The sequence below is a fragment of the Narcine bancroftii genome, chromosome 14 (genome assembly GCF_036971445.1).
Source record: "Narcine bancroftii isolate sNarBan1 chromosome 14, sNarBan1.hap1, whole genome shotgun sequence".
NCBI lineage: Eukaryota > Metazoa > Chordata > Chondrichthyes > Torpediniformes > Narcinidae > Narcine > Narcine bancroftii.
In genome coordinates, this window is record NC_091482.1 from 25426721 (window position 1) to 25452820 (window position 26100).

The following is a 26100-nucleotide window of genomic DNA, read 5'->3' on the forward strand; positions in this document are numbered from 1 at the left end:
AAGTTTGGATTTGTAACTTAGACAAGCAAAGATAGTTCTTGCCTGCGCCACACCTCAGAGGAGAGATGGAGAATACAGCATGAAGAAGCTCCCTCGTGCGCTTGGGCAGTGTGTACTTCTGCTAAGGTTTCAAAGGAAACCGAACTGAACTGACCTCATCTTAGTATTTCATGAAAAGCTTTCTGTATTGTCAGAAATCCAAAAGGAAAGTTCTGGGACTGATTTTTACCAGCATAATTTAACATGTATACCAGAGGGTGCGATCAGCAGGCAGGTTTGTTGCTCAAAAGAGTTTGTTTGTTTATTGACACATGTACCAAGATTCAGTAATGGAGGCTGTTTAGCAATCAATCTAGCTGACCATCTCAAATGGTGCAAGAAAGACAAAAGTGCAGAGATAGAGTGAGAGAGCTCAGTTGGTATGCATAATTTCAAGGTACATTCAGGATTCCGAGAACGGAGGGAAAGAAACTGAATTTAGTGGTGCATAATCTACTCGTGAAGCTTCTTCATAACGTGAGTGTTGGGGATGAAGAGAGTGTGGCTGGGGGAATCGATGATGGGGGGGGGGGGGTGCATGTGTGATGTTCTGATCCTTGTTCAAACCCTCTGCAGTTTCTAGTGATCTTGGCGGGAGCAGTTTCCAAACAAGAGGTAGCCTAATGATAATGAGAAAAACAGGATGAAGGGCATGGGCCAGCCAAGTATCAGCAAATGCATGTAATATTTGAGTCTGTGAAATTAAGTTCCATACTTGAGTACTGAAGGCACTGGAGTAAATATTATGGACTTCTATATGCATTGAGTTGACATTGTATCTAAGAGTTGATGGTTGATGGAGGAGGAAGGAGGGACGAAAACACGATGTCATGTCAAAACTATATATTGTGTCTTAATATGTGTAGTTGCAGAGATATGTTTCTGGGTAATATTTGCAGTTACTTTAGTTCTCTACTGCTCTCCTGTTGGTTCATGGAGATATTTACCCATATTAGAGTATGGTTTTAAAAACGGTTGATTTTAATATTACCATATAAAAATGTACATGCCTGGCAGTAGCAGTATAATTCCAAGTAAATACAGCACAAATAACAAATCAAACGTGTGACATTGTACAGTTTTCCTCAATATCTCACCATATGGTCCTTGCACTTTCCAGGCTATTAAAAATTCACTGTGAGGCAGGTTTATGTATTACACAGGAATGTGAATCTTCGAGCCAATAAACTCCAAAAGGTGTGTAGACAGAACAGGGAGAGTCCTGAATATCCTGATATTTGCAGTCCTACAGCTGGAAGCAGATGCACTCGATTTTGTGCAGAGGTCTTTGGGCTACTTTGGCACCCTGTCTTGAAGCCCTTTGATCTTCATTCTCTTTGATCTAAGACTATAAGCTGCTGGGTATCTGCCAGTGCGGTCACAGACATTTCCCCAGAATAGAGACTCCAATTGTCGGCTCCTTTTTTCAGGAGATGTCGGGGATATGGAGATTTTAAGAGGACTCTTTTGTTGTTACTGTCCACATGATGCACACTGCTTTTTCATCTTGGGTCTTGAGGTTTATGCCACAGTTGCTATTTTTTTTTTACAAAGAGGCAAACCTTGTCTAAGGTTTTTTTTTTATTGATCTGAGTGTCCAAAGGAGTTTTCGCCAATTTGGATTGGGCTGGCAGATTTCTGTTCCAATTGAATTAAGAAACATCCTTCATTGTCGATTCTGTCCAGTGACTTCAAAAGCATTTTTGTGTGTATGTATTGTATATAATTTATTGGGTATTGGACATTGAGTGCTTGCTGATGGGGCCATGTTTACTGTGTTTTGATGGCACAGGCCAATGGTATGGCAAAAATCAATCCCAGAGAACGTAAAACATCTGATTTTTAAATTTAGACATACAGCACAGTAACAGCCCATTTTGGCTCACAAGTCCATGCTGCCCAATTTACACCCCATTAACCTACACCCCTGATACATTTTAATGGTGGGAGGAAAGTGATGTTCCCGGGGAAAACGAACGCAGACACGGGAGAATTTACAAACTGCTTACAGAACCCCTTTCTGGACCCAATTGCTGGCGTTGTAAAGGCGTTGTGCTAACCACTACGTTAACTGTGCTACCATATGTGCCATTCTATCAAAATGCACAATTTTATTTAACCGATATATCTCCCCCTAATTCCCTTCCTCATCCTCTTTCCTCCTCTACCCTCTCCTCCAGACTCCTCTCCATTTGCAACTACGACAGATTATCTTTTGTCCCTATCCTTGGATACATAAAAATAACTTCCTGCTAAAACAAGGCAGTGAAGCCAGATTCTAGCCTGATCAATTTGCCTTCTGTTTGACCCCATTTCAAAGCCCTATTGGACTAATGAATGTAATATATTCTATAATGCAGCTAAGGAGTGCAGATCATGGATGAAATGAAAAGATGGTTTGAGTGTCAACCACAAAGGCTGCTTTAATCTGGATGATAATGTACGAGCTGTTTTCATCTAGGCTTGGAGAGTATTCGGTCATTCTCCTCCTGATGGGCCCAGGAGATGGTGGAAAAGCTTTGGGGTGTCTGAAGTTGAATCCCTTCCTACAGGATATCCTTTCTTTGATTGGTTATTACCACTATATGTATGTGGCAGGTCAAGTTGAGTTTCTGGTCAATGGTGACTGGACAGGATGGTGAATTTGGCAACAGTAATTAAAATCAGGAGAATTTTGAGGGTAAATGTTTGTCCTCTCTCAAAAGAAATACCCAATGCTTGGCTCTTCTGTGCCATTTGTGATATTTATTGGTCCATGCTATCAAGGTCTGTGTGCAAGCACTGATATGTTTGCTAAAGAGACCTTTAAACCCCTGCCCTCTGCTCTTGGACACATTTGACATGGGGAAAACTTTATCTACCTGATCTCTATGTCTCATGATCTTGTGCACAAGTTATGTTAAGTCCATGGATAGGTCAAATGAATAAAGTTGCCTAGACTGTTGCACTGGAGTGGAAGGATCAAGGCAGCCACTCAAAATTTTTTTTTAAGTGCTTTGGTACTTTAAATTTATTTATTTTAATTTAGATGTGCAGCTCATTAACAGATCAGCCCATGAGCACGTGCCACCCAATTACGCCCAATTGACCTACAACCCTGTATGTTTAGAACAGTGGGAGGAAGCCCACAGACAGTGGGAGAACGTGCAAGCTCCTTACAGACAGCGCAGGATTCTAACCCCTGTCGCTGGCACTGTAACAGCATTGTGCTAACTGATATGCCAACAGTGCCGCCCCAAAAAACACAGTTGAGAGGCTGTTCCCAGTTCAAGAACTTTAAGGAAAGAAGCTTTCGAAATTGAGCATTTGTCCTGGTGAGGGGTGTTGATGTTTTAACTTTTATTGTTTAATTCATAATCTGAGGTGAATAAAAAAACTTGCAATATTCAGAATATTTGATTATTAAATTATTTGGGGGAAATTACATTCTTACACAGCTTCTGGAGAAACAGGACACTGGACAGCAAACAGCAGATCCCTGCACTTAGGTTCATGTGTAATCAGCGAGTTTGATGTCACAAAGACTTCCAGAAAAGCCCAGTTGCTTGTAAAGCTTTTAAAAAAAATTGTGTTCGCACTAATTTACCCAGAACTCGATCTATGAATACGAAGTAGCTTGGTATTTTGATTGAGGACATACTCGGAACAGTTCTTTAGAGGATCCAAGAACTCAGAATTAAAACAGGAAGATGAACAAGAAATTGCACCCAGCCAAATTTCCAGGCTAAATGCACCAGTGTTTTTAGGTTATTTCTTTAAACAATAAACCGTCCTGTCCACGAAGTCCATTCTAGCAGTGATGAAGTGCTGTTTGTTCAAGTTGAATCCAGTTACTCTGACAGATATTGAAGGATGGTGTTGTTTCATGAAGCATTGGGCTGGCTGCTTATATTTGAATTAAAGGTTGGCAGCAATTCGGGGTTTCTGTCACCAAAACAGAGTGTCTGCATATCTCTCTTCCACTGTACAGCTTTTGTGTGGGTGATACTTCTTCTTTGGCTTGGCTTCGCGGACAAAGATTTATGGAGGGGTAAATGTCCACGTCAGCTGCAGGCTCATTTGTGGCTGAAAAGTCCGATGCGGGACAGGCAGACATGGTTGCAGCGGTTGCAAGGGAAAATTGGTTGGTTGGGGTTGGGTGTTGGGTTTTTCCTCCTTTGTCTTTTGACAGTGAAGCGGGCTCTGTGGTCTTCTTCAAAGGAGGTTGCTGCCCGCCGAACTGTGAGGCGCCAAGATGCACGGTTTGAGGCGAGATCAGCCCACTGGCAGTGGTCAATGTGGCAGGCACCAAGAGATTTCTTTAGGCAGTCCTTGTACCTCTTCTTTGGTGCACCTCTGTCTCGGTGGCCAGTGGAGAGCTTGCCATATAACACGATCTTGGGAAGGCGATGGTCCTCCATTCTGGAGACGTGACCTACCCAGCGCAGTTGGATCTTCAACAGCGTGGATTCGATGCTGTCGGCCTCTTCCATCTCGAGTACTTCGATGTTAGGGATGAAGTCGCTCCAATGAATGTTAAGGATGGAGCGGAGACAACGCTGGTGGAAGTGTTCTAGGAGCCGTAGGTGATGCCGGTAGAGGACCCATGATTCGGAGCCGAATAGGAGTGTGGGTATGACAACGGCTCTGTATACGCTTATCTTTGTGCGGTTTTTCAGTTGGTTGTTTTTCCAGACTCTTTTGTGTAGTCTTCCAAAGGCGCTATTTGCCTTGGCGAGTCTGTTGTCTATTTCGTTGTCGATCCTTGCATCCGATGAAATGGTGCAGCCGAGATAGGTAAACTGGTTGACTGTTTTGTGTGCCCGATGGAGATGTGGGGGGGCTGGTAGACATGGTGGGGAGCTGGCTGATGGAGGACCTCCGTTTTCTTCAGGCTGACTTCCAGGCCAAACATTTTGGCAGTTTCCGCAAAACAGGACGTCAAGCGCCGAAGAGCTGGCTCTGAATGGGCAACTAAAGCGGCATCGTCTGCAAAGAGTAGTTCACGGACAAGTTGCTCTTGTGTCTTGGTGTGAGCTTTCAGGCGCCTCAGATTGAAGAGACTGCCATCCGTGCGGTACTGGATGTAAACAGCGTCTTCATTGTTGAGGTCTTAAGGTGGGAATAATAATCTGAGGTTTTTTTTGCAAAAACAGCGTTGGTACTAATGATTTGATTGGGAACGGTTGATTTTGATGCAGGAATTCAATAATGTAGAACTCATCCGTGAAATTTGTATTTTGTACCTTGCCTCATAAAGAATAAATTACAAAACCAGAGTTCAAAACAGAAAGGAGTTGTATTTAAATAGCACCTAGAACGTCCTGAAATGTGTTTCTTCTAACGAAATTCTATAGTTTTGCTGAATGCCATAATGTAAATCTCTCAGTTTGGGAACAGCATCTGATTTTGTTTTGACCGGAACACTGATGAACTTTGAAACACAGCTGTGCGTTTTGTGAGAGTAAGCTGGGCTATCGTTTAATACCCAAGTGGGGGGAAAAAATTCAATACCTGACCCACCCGTGTGGGGCTCTGATGCCCTGTTGGCACCAGTTTGATCACAATATCGTTTTTTTAAAAAAAGAAATCTTTGCTTCTGGCCAGAAAGGTGCCAAAAGGAGCTGGGTCCGAGTCTTCAGCATCGGCTGCAGCCGGAGACAGCGACTCCGTTCTCGACATCGGGTGCGGTGGCATCCACATCGAAGAAGCCGCCTCAGGCTCCCGGGCAGGAGCTGGGACCGGCGGTGTCAGAAAGAATAAAACCATTGTTAATGAGGCAGATGGATGAAACATTTGGAAAAAGCCATCGTGGAGAATTATTAGTATTTGATGCTGCATTTATCTTGTAAGCAGAAATCAAGTTTTTTTTTTGGTATGTATTATGTGAATTTTCCACTTGTGGTATCACGTTGTTGTTGTTTAGCCACTGATACAGTATTCTGCAAGGATCGACAACGAGATAGACAACAGACTTGCCAAGGCAAATAGTGCCTTTGGAAGTCTACACAAGAGTCTGGAAAAACAACCACTTGAAGAAACACACAAAGATCAGCGTGTACAGAGCCATTGTCATATCCACACTCCTGTTCGGCTCCGAAACATGGGTCCTCTACCGGCATCACCTATGGCTCCTAGAATGCTTCTACCAGCGCTGTCTCCGATCCATCCTCAACATTCATTGGAGTGACTTCATCGCCAACATCGAAGTACTCGAGCTGGCAGAGTCCGCAAGCTTCGAATCTACACTGCTGAAGACCCACCTGCGCTGGGTGGGTCACGTCTCCAGAATGGAGGATCATTGCCTTCCCAAGATCGTGTTCTATGGCGAGCTCTCCACTGGCCACCGAGACAGAGGTGCACCAAAGAAGAGGTACAAGGACTGCTTAAAGAAATCTCTTGGTGCCTGCCACATTGACCACCGCCAGTGGGCTGATATCGCCTCCAACCGTGCATCTTGGCACCTCACAGTTCGGCGGGCAGCAACCTCCTTTGAAGAAGACCGCAGAGCCCACCTCACTGACAAAAGACAAAGGAGGAAAAACCCAACACCCAACCCCAACCAACCAATTTTCCCTTGCAACCGCTGCAACCATGCCTGCATGTCCCTCATCGGACTTGTTTGTCACCAACGAGCCTGAAGCAGACGTGGACATTACCCCTCCATAAATCTTCGTCCGCGAAGCCAAGCCAAAGAAGAAAGAGTATTCTGCTGATGCTACAGTGCTGTTTTAGGGTTTTTCCGGTTTTGTTCTGAAAACTGAAAAGTAAAAAACCATAAAACTGAACAGCATCTGGTCCGAAGCATTTTGAATATGGGGTTCTGTACCAATATTGCACTGGAGTATAAACTGAAGGATAGAGGTTGCTGCATGCTTGAAGAAAAAAATTTTAAACATCCTCAGTGGGGTTAAAATCCACAGTTTCTGCAAAATTCAGAGCCAATGCACTGTTCCTTCTTGCTTTGTGTGACCCTTGTCAGTATTAGTTGGCTTTTCTGTGGAACTGATTTTGCCTAAGTTAGTGTAGCGGTTAGCAAAATGCTATTACAATGCCAGCGATTGGGGCCAGCGCTCGAACTACATGCTGTCTGTAAGGTGTTTGTATGTTCTCCCTGTGTCTGCGTGGGTTTTCTCCAGGGGCCCTGATTTCCTCCCACTGTTCAAAACGTACCGGGGGTGTTGTAGATTAATTGGGTACAATTGACTGGCACGGTCTTGTGGGCCAAAAGGATCTGCGACCATGCTGTACGTCTACATTTTAAATTTAAATTAAATCTTAGGCTTGTTCAGTTAAGGAGTCACAGTGATAACTTTCCATACCCCAACAAATCCTTTCCTCTCCCCGCTAACCCTGTTTCTAATCACTTGTACGAACCTATCTCAAAATGTTGTTCTCTTGAACCAAGCAGCATACTAATATTTGGAGCACATGAATGTTGCCTTTGTGGTAATAGAAGTGAAGGAGCCTGGAATCATGTGCTTTATATGTCAATGTAACAAGATGATACTTGCCCTCCCATTGGTCAAACATTTTTGTCATGTGTATTCTAGGTCACATGTCCTTAGATACTTGTGGTTCCTTTTGAAGTGCAGAACAGCATAACAAGTACCTGTACTGTTTGTCTGTCAGTAAAGAAAACTTTTGTGGAAGAGCAAGATGCGTTTATGTTACCACTCTTTTATATCAACTAATCTTTGCCAAAGAGACAACAACAGAAAGAACCAAGTGTTCACACTTTAAAACAGGATAATTGAACAATACAGACTAGTTTAGGGCAGCACGGTTAGTGCAGTGCTTTTACAGCGCCGGGGACCTGGATTCAGATCCCGCAATGTCTGTAAGGTGTTTGTACGTGCTCTGGTTTCCTCCCAAAAATGTATGGGGTTTGTGGGTGCATTGGGCAGCACAGACTCTTGGGCCAGAAGGGCCTGTTCCATTGCTGTATACCTAAATTTAAATTAAATTTAATCAGCATGAAGTGGAGAATAGGATTTCCAACCCTTTTTGCTGCAGTTAGTAAATTCTAGACTAACAATTATTTGTCTCGTTTGCAGGAATATTCATTGAAAGAGCTTTCCTTTTGGATTCTGTGTGTGCCTATTTGCTGTTTCTCAATCCCCAAACACATACACAAACACACACAGATATAAAGTGGGCAGTGTTAGGAAGGGAATGCAAAAAAAAAAAAAAAAAAAAAATGGGACCTTGAGCAAAAAGAGAAGCTGGAGGGACTCAACAGGTCAGGCAGCATCCATGGAGAGAAATGATCAGTGCTCCAGGTTGGAACCTTTTTCTCAGAACATTTTTCTCCATGGATGTAGTTTGCTATGCTGAGTCTGTCTAACTGTCACTCAGTGGTTTTCAAACTTTTTCTTTCTTACTAATCACAGAGCACTTATGGCATAGGGATTGCTTAAGATGGAATGTGAGTTGGTGGTGGGGGGATGGGTGGGGAGTTTGAAAACCAGTGTTCTGAACCCTCCTATCTATATAATGCAGTGGTTTTCAACCTTTTTCTTTCCACTCACCTACCACTTTAAGTAATCCCTATGCCATAGGTTCCCTGTGATTAGTAAGGGATTACATAAGATGGTAGGTGGGTGGAAAGAAAAAGGTTGAAAACCACTGTTTTAATCGTACCTAATTGGCTCGTTATATGTACTGTTTCAGAATTCCAAAGGAAATGGGCCAAATTCATTTTTTCTCAAGCAAAATATTTCAGTAACATTTGGGTCTAGAGTAGTGATTCTGAAACTTGCCCCCCCCCCCCCCCCCACCAACCCCACTAACACTTCCTTAAGCAATCCTCTACTATCACAGAGCACCAATGGCTTAAGGTGGAATTTGAGTGGAAAGAAAAAGTTTGAAAACCACTGCTCTAACTTCACTTTGCAGTAGTTAGGGATGGTTTGTTGGCCAGTCACTAACTAATTTCCCCCCACACCCCCCAAAGCACCTTTTCATGCCACTGAGAAGGTCCACATTGCATGTTTTTTTTTATTTTTAATTTTTTTTATTTTTCACACTATAAACCAGACTGACCAAAATACATAGACATTTTTTCTCTTGAATATATAGTGTCATTTTCTCCCCTTTTCCCCCCCTCCCTTCCCTCTCCCCCTCACCCACCCCCCTTCCCATTTATTTAAAGTTCAATCTATAAGATACATTAAACCCGTTAAACAATGTCGTCATTTAATAAAAATAAACAGAAATTTTTATCTTTTACTTTTATATACTGAGTCAGTTCATTTTGTTGTCTTCTCCTTCTGTCATTTTAGGTGGTGGAGGTCCGTGGTAGGATTTCTCTATTGTATTGCATGTATGGTTCCCATATTTGTTCGAATATTGTGATATTATTTTTTAAATTATATGTTATTTTTTGTGGTCCACATTGTGGTCCATTTAATTTAAGCCCTTTATTTCACTAACTTTCTTGACTAATACAGGCAATGTAGCAGTCACTGTGTACACCTCAGGGTTCCTGAAATAGCAATATAATATTTAGGAAATATACATTGAAACATTGAATGGTAAATGATCCTTGTGGTCCACATTGCATGTTTAGTCTTTTTTTAAAACTTTATTTAAAACAAAACCACCTAGCAAACATGTCACAATATTTCAAACTTAATCCAAATAGATATGATATTTATATAAAAAAAGAAAAGAAATTAAAAAAGAAAAACCTCTTATTAATTCCCCTTCCCCAGCCCTACAAACTCAAAACAAAAGTAAAAGAGGGACAAGAAAATCACAACAGGAGCACTTCACTTTCCGATACCTTTAAATATCTAAATATTTATAGAGACCCGTAAGAGAAAAGGAGTGTTCAAGACTCATTTAAATTTTAATAACAGCAGTTTATAAATATGGGCTCCTTCATTTCAAAAATTTATTATATTTATCTCTTAAATTACAAGAAATTTTCTCAAGTGCAATACATCTCTGAACTTCCACATACCATCAGTCCATTCCCAAATCAATATCCGACTTCCAAGTTATGGCAATACATTTTCTAACTATTGCCAAAGCTATTTGAACAAATTTTAATTGATACAAATTCACTTTTAATTTAGTTTTAATCCCTCTAAAATCTCCCAGTTAAAATAACATTGGACCCTGTGGGAATTTTACTCCAGATATTCGTTCTAATAAATGACCCAAATCAAGCCAAAAAGGTTTAATTGTAGAACACTGCCAAGTTGAATGCAAAAAAAGTGCCAACTTCTTGTGCGTGTTTAGTCTTGAACTAATTGATTGGTTCAAATCCATTCACTAACAATGTATAATTCCTTTTTCATATAAAGATAAAATTTTATCTGTGATAGAGAGAAAGGGTGCATATTTGTCTGCAAGAGGGAGACGTGCGTGTAAGATTGAGGAAAATGTGGGGGGAAATGCCCTTGAAATCTATTCTCACAACTCTGGGGGATAAAGAATGGTGCTCCCTAATTTAAAAGTGTGCTTAACTTGAGGTTGTCTAGTATTGCTGATGTGAAATGCAGTTCCTGTCGATTTATTAACTTAAAATATCTACAGCTGCTCCCCTACTTACGATGCTCTGAGTTAGGATTCTTCAAAGTTACGATAATACTTTCAATTCTGAGTTCTGATCTATTCCCGTGCTTGTGATATGTGGTACGCTACTCTCTCGCGATGCTGGCTCAACTCAAACCCTGTGTATGTTAATGGTTTTTTATTATGTGGAATATTCAAAATTTAATCGTAAAAAATGATAGGTGTGATGTTCTTTTTCGAATTACAGTGGATTTGCTAAAATGGAACCCCATCGTAAGTTAAGTATTCTGCTTTATTCACAACCAAGGAATGTTAATGATAGGATGGAGATGAATTTTGGATAGTGCACTGTTTTTCAACGTCACTGTGACAGTACAGATTCTATCACCAATGTGTATATGTACAGATTGTAGTGTAGGATGACTGTGATTGGCTGAGAGCATAGCCACACCTACTGGCAGGTCTTAAAGGATTGCTCCTAGCCAGATCAGGTCATTCTGGACTGGTCGAACTACTTGTGATATGCTCCAGTCTTTTAGTTAATAAAAGCCTTGGTTTGAATCAACAAATCTTTGGTTCTTTCGACGCTCACTACAGTCACCAACTGAAATATTTTTTTATTTACTGTCCAAACAACTGGCATTAACTAACTCGGTTTCTCTTGAAGCTATGCTTTTCAAAAGTTTAATAGTCAAACCTCATCCTCGCTGATATTTGTGAGTTTCTGCGGGCCCACTTGTGTGACGTGGAGGGCAATGTCATAGTCATGCTCGGCTTTTGTTACTGATCTCTGCCACAGCCATTTGCTGAATTCAGGCAATCATTCCATTCTCCAGCAGAGAAAATTTCATCCATTTTCACATTAGCTCCCTGGAACAGGCACAGGGGTACCAACCAATGCTTTCCCAAAGTGCAGCTAAACATGAACGGCACATATAGTATTACTCACTGAGAGATCTTGTTGGACACTCCCTGGAACATTGCAGCATCCATTTTTCAAATGAAAGCACTCCTTTGGAGTTGCCAGAGTGTTATTTGTGTTGTAATTGGTCTCTAAAAACTGGCTACCAATGTCACAGATGCAGTTAAGTCCAGGCAGCTGAGAAATCTTGCAATAGATTAAATTGAGTAGCACAATCTGAAGCTGGCAGAGGGTGATTTTTCACATGAAAACCCAATAATGCTTTTTGTTTGACTTTAAGGATGTTTAAAACAGATTATTTATTTATGCCTGTTTTAAAGTGCCATTGGTTGTTTTTGTAATTGTTGATGCCCCCTGCAGGCTGATATGAGGCATTTTGAGCTGCACTATGCACCTCTAGTTGATAGTTAATGTACAAAGGGGTCTCTGATTTCCCAGTAAGCTGGAGATCCTTACACTGGTGTGGTTTCCATTGATAAGGTGACCACATTTGGGCAGTCAGATAGTTTAATGTGCTTCATGCATGTCTGCACTTTTGAGAATTATAAATAATGATTGTTAAATGAAGTTGGCATGGTTTTGCATTGATAGTTTGATGCATGCCACTTTCAAAAGAGATCGGGTACAATATTGTGCAGTAAACTGTAAAGGTTTCAACAGAATTGATGTGTGGTGTACTGGAGATGGTGAATTTTCAGACAAGGTGAAAAACCAAGCCATTCCCAGCTTGATTTCTGGAGAGAATATCTTGAGCTGTGAAATATTAGGATGAAGTAGCGGTGGGAACAATTTAAATCATATTGCACCTTTATTGAAATTTAATGAATGTGCTGTAACATTCTGTGGCAATGGACGCGACATTATTCCGAAGAAACTTGGCTGAGCTTTTCAACTCTATTCCCTTTCACTGAATGTCTTGCCTTTATTTGGTTTGAAGTATTTTTTAAATCTGGTTTATCTATGTCCACTTTCTTCTTTCAGTTGAGTATAATTGCTGACAATTTCAGGAGCTGGGTGAGAGGCTGTCGAGCAGCACATCTAGTGGAGCTGCTGCCCAGTGCTGGAGAAATGCATTTACTCCTGACCTCTGGCGCTGTCCACATGGAGATTGCACGCTCCCCCTGAAGGCATTTGTTTCCTCCAGCTGCTGCGATTTCTACCCAATATCCCAAAGATGTGCAGCTTTGGAGGCAAATTGGCCACTGAATTGCCCCAAGTGTGTGTCCATTTGGTATGGATGCGAAATGAAGGAGAATAAGGATTAGCAGGGGATTATTGTAAATGGGTGGTTGGTGTGGGCTCAGTTTCTGTGCTGTATCTGTGTTTAACACCCGCTTCAACTACTTGGTGTCCTCATTCATGCCTATTTTAATATCAGATACCTTTATCTTTAAACATACATGTGACACAGTTGTATCAGGAAATACTGCACTAGCTGACACAAAGTACAAGGATATAAGATGTGACCTTAAGGTGCAGTGAGAGGTAGAGAGGCTGAGATTATAGAAAAGATTCCAGAATTACTTCAGATGAATTAACAAATCTGGCCTCTCACCTTGCACCATTCGCTTAATTAACACCTGCTGCTCAGATCTTAAATAGCATTGATGAAATCTTCCATGATCTATTCTGTCTCAATGGCTTAAGTCATTTTTAGCCAATTAAGCCCTTTATTTCACTAACTTTCTTGAATAATACAGGCAATGTAGCAGTCACTGTGTACACCTCAGAGTTCCTGAAATAGCAATATAATATTTAGGAAATATACATTGAAACATTGAATGGTAAATGATCCAGGCTTTGCAGGTCCAGCCTGTTTCTAGTGACTATTTTTATGTCTGCTGGCTGACTGCCAGAAATTCAGACCTCCTGACTATGTGATATCAGAGACTTCACAGCACCACGATTTTGAAGTTTTTATTTGTATAACTGGGGAACAAATTCCTTGTTATTTACGGATTATGGGGAAACAACATCAAAGCATTTCTCAGAGTATTTCAGCCATCTCAGAATCTCTTTAAATGTCAGGGTTTAAAAGCAATTTCAAATCCTTTACATGCAAAATAAAAGCATTTGAATCAGCTGCCCATTCATGTTGATTGTTTTCTTGGAACTTTTTGAGGACAGGTTATCATTGCATAATAACTGTTGAGTGTTTGATAAGATGCTTGACAGTGAGAACTTGGTTCTTTTTTGTCATGCATCCAGAACAACTTCTCAAATTGGGGTAACTATTTTCAACGTTGAGTCTAATCAATCAATGACTAGTATGGGACAGAAGCAGGAAATGTCCCCCTCCATTCAGAACCATGTCTGATTTTTTTTTTCTCTCATGGAATGGATTAGCTGTTGTACCTGCAGGTATATGCATGCAGTGGTTATGCAATGGCTTTGAGAAGACTTGGCCTTGAGCCACTTTTCCTGCAATGGTTTGACGCAAATCTGAATGCAGTCCCTCTCCCAGTCCTATCAATAGCTTTCCGTCACTCCTTGTATGATAATAGGCCCTTTTATAAAGCAAAAAATTCCGAACGTAAATGTGGAGATTTTCCACCCTTGCGTCGCAAACCGTACCTTCGTAAATGGTCCAAGCTTCTGTCTCCAGTCCTTCTATAGGCTCCACCTCAATACATAAATGTCCAGCCACTGCAAGCAGCTGGCTGGGGGTGGGCTGATGACGCCATCAACCTATGACCTAGGACTGTTTAGTGAACATGTTATGCCAGAATATCGCTGAATAGTCATTGTCAGTGCGGCCACTGTCACACCTTCAGGGTCCCGGACTTGCCGCTCTGCTCCCTCGTCCTTCTCAATCTCCCAGTCGCGGCGGGTCAGGATCACGAAGCCGGGCCCCAAAGGTGCGGCGGCGGATGGCAGCCACACCAGTTATGACTATTTTCACTGATGATTTGCAATATCCAGAACCAAAAACTCAGTTGAGAGAAAATGAAATATAAACATTGTGAAAATGATCAATGGCTGACTTCTTTACCCATAATCCCACACGCAGCTGGAAACACTCTGCATTTCCCGGAACGGTTCCGGCTGCCTGGGTGATTATGGGTAACAAAGTTGGCCATTGTTCGCTGCGTATTTATGATGGGCGGCGCCACGGCAACAATCGTCCCACCTACAGTGGCTCCGGAGGACGCATAAAAGCACGCTGGAGCAGCCTTTTCGGGCTGCTCTATAACAAGGTGAATTAAAATTTTTCTCTGTGGATGGAGCTGACCTCAAAGCAGAGGTCCTCCATAAAAATACCTAATAACTGATGATTGTAAACAGCAGCCCGACCCATTTCCTTAACCACCTTTGGACCCATGATTCTAGTTGTGCAGAATGCATAATTTATTTATGCAGCACTGATAACCAGCCAGAACCCAGTTCCAGCGAACTCTCCAATGTTCTTTGCCTGAGCTGTGTGGACCACTCTCATGCCCCTTAATATCTCAGATTTTGATGAATGTTGCTCGGATTGTATCCGAAGCACAATATACAGCTTAATGTATAAAAGCTTCGGTGAACAAATAAAATAGAAAGCTGGCAAAGAAGAAATGAAACAATTAGGGTGCAGGATGATAAATACAATCCTCTTTTATTTGTAATGAATTCTCATTTTTAGCTAAGTTTTGGAACTTGCAGGAAAATATCAAGGTTTTCCTGAAAGGAAAATATTGAAGATGGGTAGGCTCACCGCCATGTGTATGTGGAATCTTGCATATCTACCTCAGAAGCCTCGGTTTAATACCTTGCACAAAATGCACCAACTTCAGCAAAAGAACACTCCTTCAGTAGTGTACTGACATTCAAAACCTGGGTTACCTGCCGAAGCCTCTGGGATGAAGCTTGTATCAGAAGAAAACATTTCTGCTACGTTCAGATGAATCAATTCAAATAAGCAAATTAACCAGATTCCAGCTCTCCAGCCACGTTCTCATCGAAAATCCTTTCCCTGCCTCGCCCACCCCTTCCATGTTGACTGATTCCACTTCCAAAAAAGGGATCCTGTTCCATTTCTCTCCACTGAGTATGGCTGACCTGATGAGTCCTTCCACTTTCCATGGAAAAACCAGATGCTTGGAAAGTTTAAAAAGTCCAGAGCTGTGAAAGCAGAATTGTATACTCTAACTGGTATGGTACAGGGAGGGAACAGAAGCAGCCCCACCTTGTGGCAAACTGGTGAGACAGTTATTGCCCCTTCTTGTGGGCACATCAGGCAGTGGGTAACAAAGACCTCCTCTCAGAGGAGAGGCAGAAGTGGAACAGGATGGTAATAGAGTGTAAGGAGGTAATGGTTGAGAAAATACTTTCACGTCGCTGGTAGGGGATGTTGAGAGAGTGACACTTTTACCAGCAGAGTAAAACAACTTTTAATGCAGTAAAATCTCCCAGCTTCCTTTGGAAGAAAAGTGCCAGGCACACTTGGCGTAGTAGTTAGCACAACGCCTTTACAGCACCAGTGATTGGGGCTGGATCAGGGTTTGACTCCCGCGCTGTCTGCACGTTCTCCCCGTGTCTGCATGGGTTTCCCCAGGAGCTCCACTGTTCCAAGTGTTCTGTGGGGGGGAGGGGTGTAGGTTAATATTAGGTGGCACAGACTCGTGGGCCGAAAGGGCCTGTTACCGTGCTGTATGTCCAAATTTTAAATATTTCAAACTACCACGCTAACACAATTTTGTCAACATGCTAGGTTTTAAGAAACATCTCAAAAGAAAGAAATGGAAACCGGGTTTGTTATGTGAGCAATCCGAGCGTCTTTTATGATGTAATGAAGCTTCACTGTCATTGGCTTAGGGGACAACCATCATATAGATCGCCAAATAGCCTTTGAACTATTTAATGCCTCCCAGGCAGTTGAGATGTCCCTGCGATAAATTGCTGAGTACATCATACAGACTAGGCTTCTATAAACTATCTTTACAATACCAAGAATGAGATTGTGCATCGGCATGTGCCCAGCTGGCAGTAGATGAGCAAAGATGAAAGCAAAGTCTCGCAACTCGATAATCATTTCTTTGCACAAACAGGAAGACGCAAGTTACATTTCAATTACACTTTTCCTTTGATTTGATTCCAACTGCAGTTTAATTTTTAATCAAGTTTACCATATTGCCTCGAGTATGACCTGCTCATCACCTCCTCAAACATAATATTCACAGAAGAGCTTGTGTTATGGCAGTGCAGTCTGGGTGCAGTGTTGTTTGAAGATTGTCTTGTGTTAAGAAGGGAATGGTCTGGGTACAATGCCCCATTTGTATTACAATTCTTCTGTGACTGAAACAGATGCCAGCTGGAACATCTCGTGTCCACGAATGGAAATTCAATGAAGTGCAAGGCTGGGGAGAACAAAAAAAAAGAGTTTGAATTTCACAGTCAATAAAACTTCAGAAGTTTCATCATTGCCTTAAACGCATTTCCTGCGTTACTCTGGTAACAGCTGGCTGAATATGAAAGAGAAACCACCAGAGACAAAGTGGCCTCGCTCCAAAATGAGAAGGATGGATTCTTGGTCAGCACGGTGGGAACTGCAGCAGGGAGAGTGTGGATCCTAGGCCAGAGAGGATGAGAGATTCAAGGAGAAATTTCTGGGCTGGTGGAATACACTGAAAACTATGCACTTTTAACTGAAAGTGAGAGCCCAATGAAAAGGATGGGAGGATAATCGTTCTGGTGGGCATATTAAATGGATGTGAGTGCTCCGCTTCAAATCGAATCCTCCAAGCTGTGCTGCCCTTTGGCAAAGCCCGTAGGCTACAAGGTGTTGCAAAATATATGGGCTATTAGCTCTTTCTAATTTCAGAAGCACTGGTACTGCATCAGGATAAAAATGAAAGATCCTGACTGTAGGGGAATCACATGTATTACATAACGGAAGACAGGAAATGAATGAGTTTGAGGAATGGCGCGTACGATGTCCCCACTCAATTTCAAGCTGCAATTGGTATTACAAAATGACCTGGCATGTAGCAACTTTTCTGGGTTTATCATTTTTAGGTGAATTGGAAATCCTGGAGTTTTGAAATGCAAGGTAGTGGCTTTCTAAAGCCCAATGAAAGCTCTGATATTCATCCTTAAGAGACCAGGGTGCTCCATATGGTGAAATGAACTCCGTTTATTTAAACACAGCAGTCATTCTGTTTGTTTTAGCTCTGTTATGGTATGATCTCATTTTAATTAAAATTTTGATTTTTTTTTTTCCTTCCCAAATATTCTGCACGGACCCAAACTAATGGTCTTAATGGTGTTTTCATTCAGTATCGGGATGGAAATACAACATCATAAGGAAATTCTGAGATTTTCAAATTTGTTTTTTTAATGGCATTTGCAGGATCGATTGCTTCATTTGGGGGTTGGTTGGTCTCTTTATTTTTGCCCATTCGCTGTTATTCAGTTCATTTTGCGTTTTTTTTTTTGTTTGTTTTTTTTATATAAATGTCCAGTGTGGTTGAATTTTAGATCATAAGTGAACTACAGTAGAATCTCCAACGGGGATTGCAGATGTCAGATAATGTGAATTTTACGGTTGACTGAGACTCACACTTCCAATGCCTAACTAAAACATTTGCTTTAAGAATACACCCTGTAAAAGGAAAAAAAGACGATGCAAATGTAAATGATTTGAAAATAATCAGTATTGTAATCTTTAATTATGTAAAGTTCACTTTAATCAGATAATTCCTGTAACTTGCATAATTTAAATTCAAACCCCAGCCGGTAGTGCTATAACAGCATAGCGCCAGCCGCTACACTAACTCGCCAATTTTAAACATTTTTTTTAACCTACTATGTATACCAGCATTTACGATGCTTCCTTAAATCTTAAAAGTGTTGTCTGAAAATCAGAGTCGTCTTGTACGCCAGGTCTAAAATCCAACCATTGACAGCGACTTCTTAACATCACTGTCATCTTCTCCCTCCATGTCCTATCCCTATCCCTCCAGCTCAGACTCCACTGTCATCCTGGTCAGGCCCACGGGCGTATTCTACCACCTTTCACCTCCACGCAAGTGTCTCAGCCAGACTCTTGGCACACCTTGCTCACCCTGACAACCCGGCTCACCACGCAAGTGCCGCCAGCAAAAAGAATGTGTGTGCATCAAGGGGCATTGCTAGATCAGCCGGGCAAACCTGCCCGTGTCCAGTGAAGTCTCAGCGCTCCCCAGTGGGGTCCATCCTCCCAGTCTTGTCTATTTGCTATTTGTTTTATTTATTTATTCCCTCGATTTTATTTTTTGCCAGCTGTTTCTCGTTGAATTCCAGATAATTGGGGTTCCACTGTAATATTCATATCACTATTTCAAACACAATTAATTACACTCAAGTCCCAAGACTTTTGCATTAGACCCTTGATGGTTTGCTCATTACTCTTTCCATTTAGCATGTGAAGAATAAATGTGTTTCATTTTCTAACACCTTTTATGGTCCTTCACTTGTGTCCTGTGGGCATTGCTGCAAGTCCTGGTGGTTTCCCATCATCTTGTTCCTCAGAAGTGCAGCGAATATTAATTGTTCAAGAAGAATAATACAGAAAGAGCGATGGCATTTGTCTCTATTTGCTTACACAGTGGAACAAACAAGACGTGCAATAAGCAGAAATTTTAAATGTGTAGGAAGCTGCAAAAAAGGAGACATGAAATAAAGTGTATTTCAAATGTACCAAAAAGACACATCCCAAGACATCGCAGGCAAAACCCTCCCCACTATTGAGTACACCTACAGGGAACGCTGCTGTCAGAGGACAGCAGCAATCATCAAAGACCTTCACCACCCAGCACACGCTGTGTTCTCACTGCTGCCATCAGGAAAGAGGTATAGGTACCACAGGACTCGTACCACCAGGTTCAGGAACAGTTGCTACCCCTCCACCATCAGACTCCTCAACAACAATCAAGGACTCATTTTAGGACTCATGCACTTTATTGATTTTTTTTGCTCTCCCTGTATTGCACAGTCAGTTTGTTTACATTCATTATCAGTTTACAGTTCTTTTGATTGTTTACAAGTTCACTCAATGTGAAGTTTATTTTTTTCCACTACCAATTAGGGGTAATTCTGCCATGCCTGCAGGAAAAAAGAAATCTCAGGGTTGTATGCGATGTCATGTATATACTCTTGACAATAAATTTGGTGTGATATATGGGAAAGGACAAGTATTGTAACTGTAATGCCCTTTACACTTTCTAGATTGTACATGATTTTAATGAGGATTCTGTGTAATTAATGGAATGCACATTTCCTCAATTCAACATGTTTTCTTGGAGCATATTTGAAAGTTGTCTCTGCCTCAACCTTGATTTTTACCCCAAAAATTCATACATGGTATGAATATTGGAGTAAGGTGCATTATTAAAGTTGCATTTGGACATTATGACCCCCCCCCCACCCCCATCTGTGCCATCTCTCTTTGTTCATGCATGCTTGGCCTGTCGTTTTCTGAGTTTTTATTGCTTGCTTTGACAGTTTCACCCCCTATGGCTGTGTAATACCAGTGAAGATGAACAACAAGACTATGGCTTTGTCAGTATGATCAAGCTGGAGAGACCTGATCGAGACCCACACCCTTGTCTCTCACTCTTCAACAAGGTAGGGAATCTCTGCACACACTCAGGTTATAATAGTAATATGTATATGCGCATCCGTCCTTGTATACACATGCATGCAGGAACACACTCAATGCTTTAATCAATTGGAGATGGTATCTAGGAAATTATTTGCTGTAAGAGTGTCATGGATTGAATGTTGAAGGTTAAATGCCAATAAATATTTGCAAAATACTGATTTTCAAAGAGGTGAAATATTTCCAAAATTCTGATGCCAGAAGCCCTTTAGCTTCTCACTGACTGAAGCCAGGTATAGGTACCGTAGGCTAAGACTCGGACTTGGAAAACTGAGGCAGGCCCATTTAGCTACTCAGACTTGCCCTGGCTCAGACTGGATACAGTACTCAAGGTTAGTTGGCCATTTCTTGACCTTGCAGACTACTGTCAGGATCACTAGACCTTGGCAATCCGCGTTGGCCAGATGTTTAACCGAAGGTCGCTGATAACCCCACGAGCTTCAAATCCATCTGTTGAGCTGGGAATTCAGCATTGATTCCTTCAGGCGGGAGTGATGACAGAACGAGGGATGGATGCCAGCAGAGCACTTTCGAATGCATGCGAACTGATTGGGTGAGGTTTGTGCAATGGCCACACCTACTTCAACCATTGTTGTCTGATTCTCTAACTTGCAACCACTTTTCTTCTTTCCTCCATTCATCTCCAAGTGCTGAATATGTACGTCCGTGAACACCATTAATGGTTAATTATGAATTCAATCCCCAATTCTCATCACGATTTAAATGATCTAGTTACAAACTTCTCTGTTTCTCTTGTATACTCACCCGAAGGCATTTATTGAAGTATTTCAGGGCATGGAACCTTGAAACTCCCCCAAAAGGATAACAGAAGATCTTTGTCTAATAATGTCAAACAGTAAATTCTAATTGATGCATATGATTATTGAGATCACAAATTAATATTTTAATTTTGTTGCTGCATTTATTGTATATGTTGAGAAGAAAAATTGCTAAGGAGTTTTCAATAAAAGAAATTTCATCATCTCTTTCTTCAACATGAGCAGAACCGGTGTCAGATTATTTTGCGTCCTAGGCTGGGCTGAGCGCCGCACCACTTCCTCCCTCTGGCTTACCAGACTAACGCGCATGTTTATAGCGTGTTAGAGCAATGTCATTCATGACGCAGAGGTGCCAGAGCTGTTGGAATCTCTCTTGAACAGCCCCTCTGAGGACTGAGCCCTAGGCAGCTGCCTAGTTGGCCTAATGGTAGTACCAGCCTTGAACATGATGAGGTTCAGATATTGGCCACGTTGTGCTTGACTCATAACTTTAGAAATTTCCTCTCTCCACCCTTGTCTCCCATCAACCTCCCTCTCCCCATTCATCTTTTAATTCTTCTTCTCTTTGCCATCCCACTCCCATTCCTCGAGATACAAGTAGACAGCAAAATGACTGTCCTGTGTATCTTAAAGATTACAACTGAATGTAGTTGTTTTATTTAAATCTGACATGTACATATGATCATCCTAATATAAAGGTGAAGATATATTGCGTGCTTGGGGGGGGGGGGGGGGTACGTGGTGAAATGAGACCTTGGGGAGCAGTTTCCTTGGGGCGGCCCATTTAGTGTAGCGGTTAGCGCGTTGCTGTTACAGCGCTGGCGATTGGGACACTCTAAGAAGTTTGTACGTTCTCCATGTCTGCATGGGTTTCCTCCCACCCTTCCAAAACGGACCGGGGGTTGTAAGTCAACTAGGCGGCACAGGCTCGTGGGCCGAAGGGCTTGTTACCGCGCTGTGTGTGTAAATTTTAAAAATTTTAATTTAATAAAACTGGGACTCCAATGACTGTCAAGAGTACTGCAGAACATGAGTTGTTTCAGAGCAGAGGGGTGCTGTGGAATGAAAACAAAATTGCGCTCTTTTTCCAATGATGGAGGAAACCGGTGTCTTGTTTCAATGGGTCAGATTTTAAGCTTTTTTAGCCAGAACAGGTGTGAGAATGGAATGGGTTCATAATGAAAATTGACCCACTTGTGGGTGTGTAACACTCTTTGAAAAGTGGTCTAGATTTGCTGCTCTCTATTGAAACCTGCCCCCTGGCAAGCCTTCCTGATTGTGCACCCTCCTGATATACTATTGCCCAGCATTCCTTGCAATAGTCTAGAGCAAGAAGATCCCTGAATGCCATTTTACTACACATTCCTTTTTTTGTTTCAGCGGCAAATCGGGCTGACCTCAGCCATTAACTGTTTGATGCAACTTGGGTCTCAATTCCTCTTTCAGAGAAGCCTTGGGAAGAAGGCAATAACAGCTGCAGACCTGAAAGAGTGTGGGTGGTGGAGGGAATAAAAGAGAGAGAGATGGAGAAGGTTGGGGGGGGGCAGAGAGGGATGGAGAAGGTGGGGGTGAAAGGCTGGTGGGGAGAGAGTTCCTCGGAGTCCACTTAAGTAGTGACCTACCCAGGACACCTCCTCACTTGTCAGGAAGGCACAACACCGACTGCACTTCCTTAAGTGGCTAAGACAGGCAAGGCGACCTTTCTTTCTATCGAGAGCATCCTGGCTTGCTGCATCACAGTGTAGTACACTTGCTGTAGAGCATCAGATCAGAGGTCAATCTGTGCAGAGAGGATCACAGCAGTCTCCCTCTCCTCCCCTATATCCCCCCAAATCAGAAGTATCCGAGTCAGTATCACCAGGCTGAGGAACAGCTTCTTCCAACGGGTACTGAATCTACTAAAACAACTATCCATAACCTCATTTTTAAATAATATTTATTATAATATATGTACTGTGTTGTATCATTTGTCTGTACGTGTTTGGCACTGTTCTGCACCAAGACCCTTGCATTGGATTGTACTGGTACAATTGGATGACAAATAAACTTGAACTCTTTGCAATTTCAGACTACCTTCTTCACATCAATACCTCTGCCCATCTTTGTGTCATCTCTGGACCTCTGAATTACACCTCCATCAACTGCATTCAAATTATGATGAGATATCATGGAGACCAAATTCTTATGGCTTCTCTGCCTGGAACAACCTTCAAACCTTTTGGTGGTTGTTCCCATGCTTCAGTGTGTTAAGATTTTCAAAAATTTATCTTAGGGTCACGACAGATCTGGTTTCCATTGATGGCAGAAGCCAAATAGTGGCTTCTATAGGCACTTGATGTGTACAATGCAGTTTCAGCCTCCAGTGCTGCTCATTATTCTATGAACAGAGTAAACCTCAAGCTGAGGTGAGACCTCGATGTCTTTCTCTTCCCCTGCCCCCAAAAAATGGTATCTTCCCCCCCCCCACCCTCTGCCTCTTTCCCCTCTCCCTCACTCTCTCTCCCCTCTCCCTCGGACTCTCTCCCCTCTCCCTCGGACTCTCTCCCCTCTCCCTCGGACTCTCTCCCCTCTCCCTCGGACTCTCTCCCCTCTCCCTCGGACTCTCTCCCCTTTTCCTCGGACTCTCTCCCCTCTCCCTCGGACTCTCTCTCCCCACCGCCCTTTCACCTCCACCTTCTCCATCCCTCTCTCTCCCCCCCCCCCCAAACTTCTCTGTCTCCCTCTCTCTTTTATTCCCCCCACTAGCCACACTCTTTCAGGTCTGCAGCTGTTATTGCCTTCTTCCCAAGGCTTCTCTGAAACCCACCCCAGCGCCCACTCCCTGCAGCCTGTAACTTGCCCTCAAGAAGGGAAAAATACAAGCTGGAACTTCCAAGGCTTTTCTGAAGCTCAGTGTGCTGCTTGGCTGTCTATCAACCCCTGTGATGAGTTTGTGGGGCCCGTATCCACTCATCCCAGTCAATGGAGGCAGAGCCCTCCTGCGGGAACAGGAGCTTCTCACCTGACCACTGTCTCCATGCAACCTGTGCAATGTCCCCACTTCGCGCACTGGCACCGTTTCACATGTCCCATCCTCCACCTCCATGTCGCAGGTCTATCCAGTCCCCAGTCCTAGTCATTATGACGCAACCTATTCTCCGAAGCAATTGATCTCAGAGCGTGATTTTCTAACAACACAAAACTCTCGTGTGTGCTTGCAGCATCCACATCTTGCCATCTTCCGTCGTCAAGAGTCCATGAGCTGACATTGCCAGAAGAAAGCAGCAGGTTGCTGCAGAGACTGAACAATGCTATAGAAGCCTGTGGAGCTAACAAGTGAGTGAGAAAGCAGTGACTAATGTGCTGCCAAGGAAAACAGCTCCAGTGTTTACTAGGCAGGTCACGTAGGGGTGCAGGAAGGCTATAGGTCTCCATTTGAAGAAGCTTGAAAACTTAGCAGCTGTCACAGAGCCCAACCCCGCCCCACCCCCCTCCAGTCCCAGTGCAGGCAGTGAAGCTCAGCTCCTACTGCAAATGTGTCACCGACTGGGTAGTGAAGATTAAAGAAACCTCAGCAGGCCCCACCCAGACTCCAAGCCAAACAATAGCCTAGTTACAGAGAATTTCTCGCAGCTGCATCGGACGGGAGTCCTTTTAGAGGCAAAATGGGACGTCTTCTAAACGGTGTCAGCTTTGAACGCAGCGTATTCCTCTTCATGCGCGTCCCAGCCCAGCACTGCGGTCAGCCGGGTAAAGTGAACGTTGCACGCAGGAGCTTTTATGTATCTACCTCCTTGTCATTTGCAGCCAGTTTAGCTTGGTCTCCATGGCAGCAATACCCCATGTTGGTCCACCACAGTGAATGGCAGGACCTTGTTTAGATCCCATGGCTGCTGCCTGAATGCACATGACTGGCCTCAGCATGTGCAGCTCTGACATGTGTGCCCCACGTGTGAAAAACCAGAAATGTTTGTCCAACCGGACTCCATTCGAGTTAGACAACCTCTTTCTCTCATCGCGAACCAGCGCGACAACATCCTTTTGTATGTAGAACCAGAATGTATGGGAGTATGGCAGTTACAACAAAGCATTGTTTAGAATTCTACACATCAGGATATATCGGCCTTAAGGGTTAAATTAGGAGGAGAAATTGCACAAACTGAAGTTTTATCCCTGGAAGTGATAGAGTCAAAGTTTCAGAATATTAAATGGAGCTGCCAGGTCAATGAGAACTATTTGCACAGTTTGGGGAACCTAAGGCCAGGAATCATTGAGAGTGGGAAAAAAAACGTTCAAATGTTGTTGGAAGGTTGCACTCTTTTTCATAAAATGTAATTGGTGCTCTGCTTTGATTTTAATCCAGGATTGATGGATTTTTATTAACTAAAAGGATAAAGAAATTTGAGGAAATGCAGGCATACGGAATAAGGTTACAGCTCACAAATACCTATACTTCAGCTCATGATGAAACCAACATAAATGTTATGCCATATCTTTATTGGAAGTTGATGATGAGTTTATTGTCATTTGCACCAAAATTCTTAAGTGCTGCAGCTGTAAGAAAAAAATTAAACTAATTAAGTTAAGAGTCAATAAATGCATGCACTACAAATATTTACAGTAATCCACATGCAAAAAAAAATTGCATTAGTGCAGACAGTTCATGATTAGTGTACCCAAGGGGAAGATCAAGAGTGGTATCTGTTGGAAAGAAACTGTTCTTGCACCAAGAGTAACTGGTTTTCAGGGTTCTGTGTCTTCTGCTTAAAGGTAGCAGTGAGAAGAGTGCAGCCAGGATGGCGCAGACCTTTCTGATGTTGGCTGCCTTTTTTTATTTATAATTTTTTTATTTTTCATATCGACCAAATTATTAACCATATCGACCAAAATAAAAACAAATGTTTCTCATTAAATATACACAGTGGCATTTTCTCCCTTTTTGTCCCCCCCCCCACCTTCCCTCCCCCCTTCCCACCCCCTCCAAAACCAATAAATATTCAACATATACAATACAATAAAACCATTAAACAATGTCATCACACAATGAAAAATAAACAAGAAAAATGTGTGATCTACTTTTCCACACTGGATCAAGTTGTTTTGTCTTCTTATCATTTTAGGGGGTGGAGGTCCGCAGTAGGCCCTCTCTGTTATGTTCCATGTACGGTTCCCAAATTTGTTCAAATAATATGACTTTATTTTTTAAATTATATGTTATTTTTTCCAATGGAATACATTTATTTATTTCCATGTACCATTGC

General features: G+C 42.4%; 1 protein-coding gene across 9 annotated transcripts in view; it reads left to right on the top strand.

Moving 5' to 3' along the window:
- The window catches only part of LOC138749824 (E3 ubiquitin-protein ligase RNF43), a 208494-nt gene that overhangs the window by 126521 nt on the left and 55873 nt on the right, over positions 1-26100 (top strand). For all 9 annotated transcript variants that reach the window (XM_069911733.1, XM_069911735.1, XM_069911736.1 and 6 more), the window contains one exon: positions 19925-20047. In XM_069911733.1, the coding sequence (XP_069767834.1) occupies positions 19925-20047 (123 nt within the window). The remainder of the gene's footprint in view (positions 1-19924; positions 20048-26100) is intronic.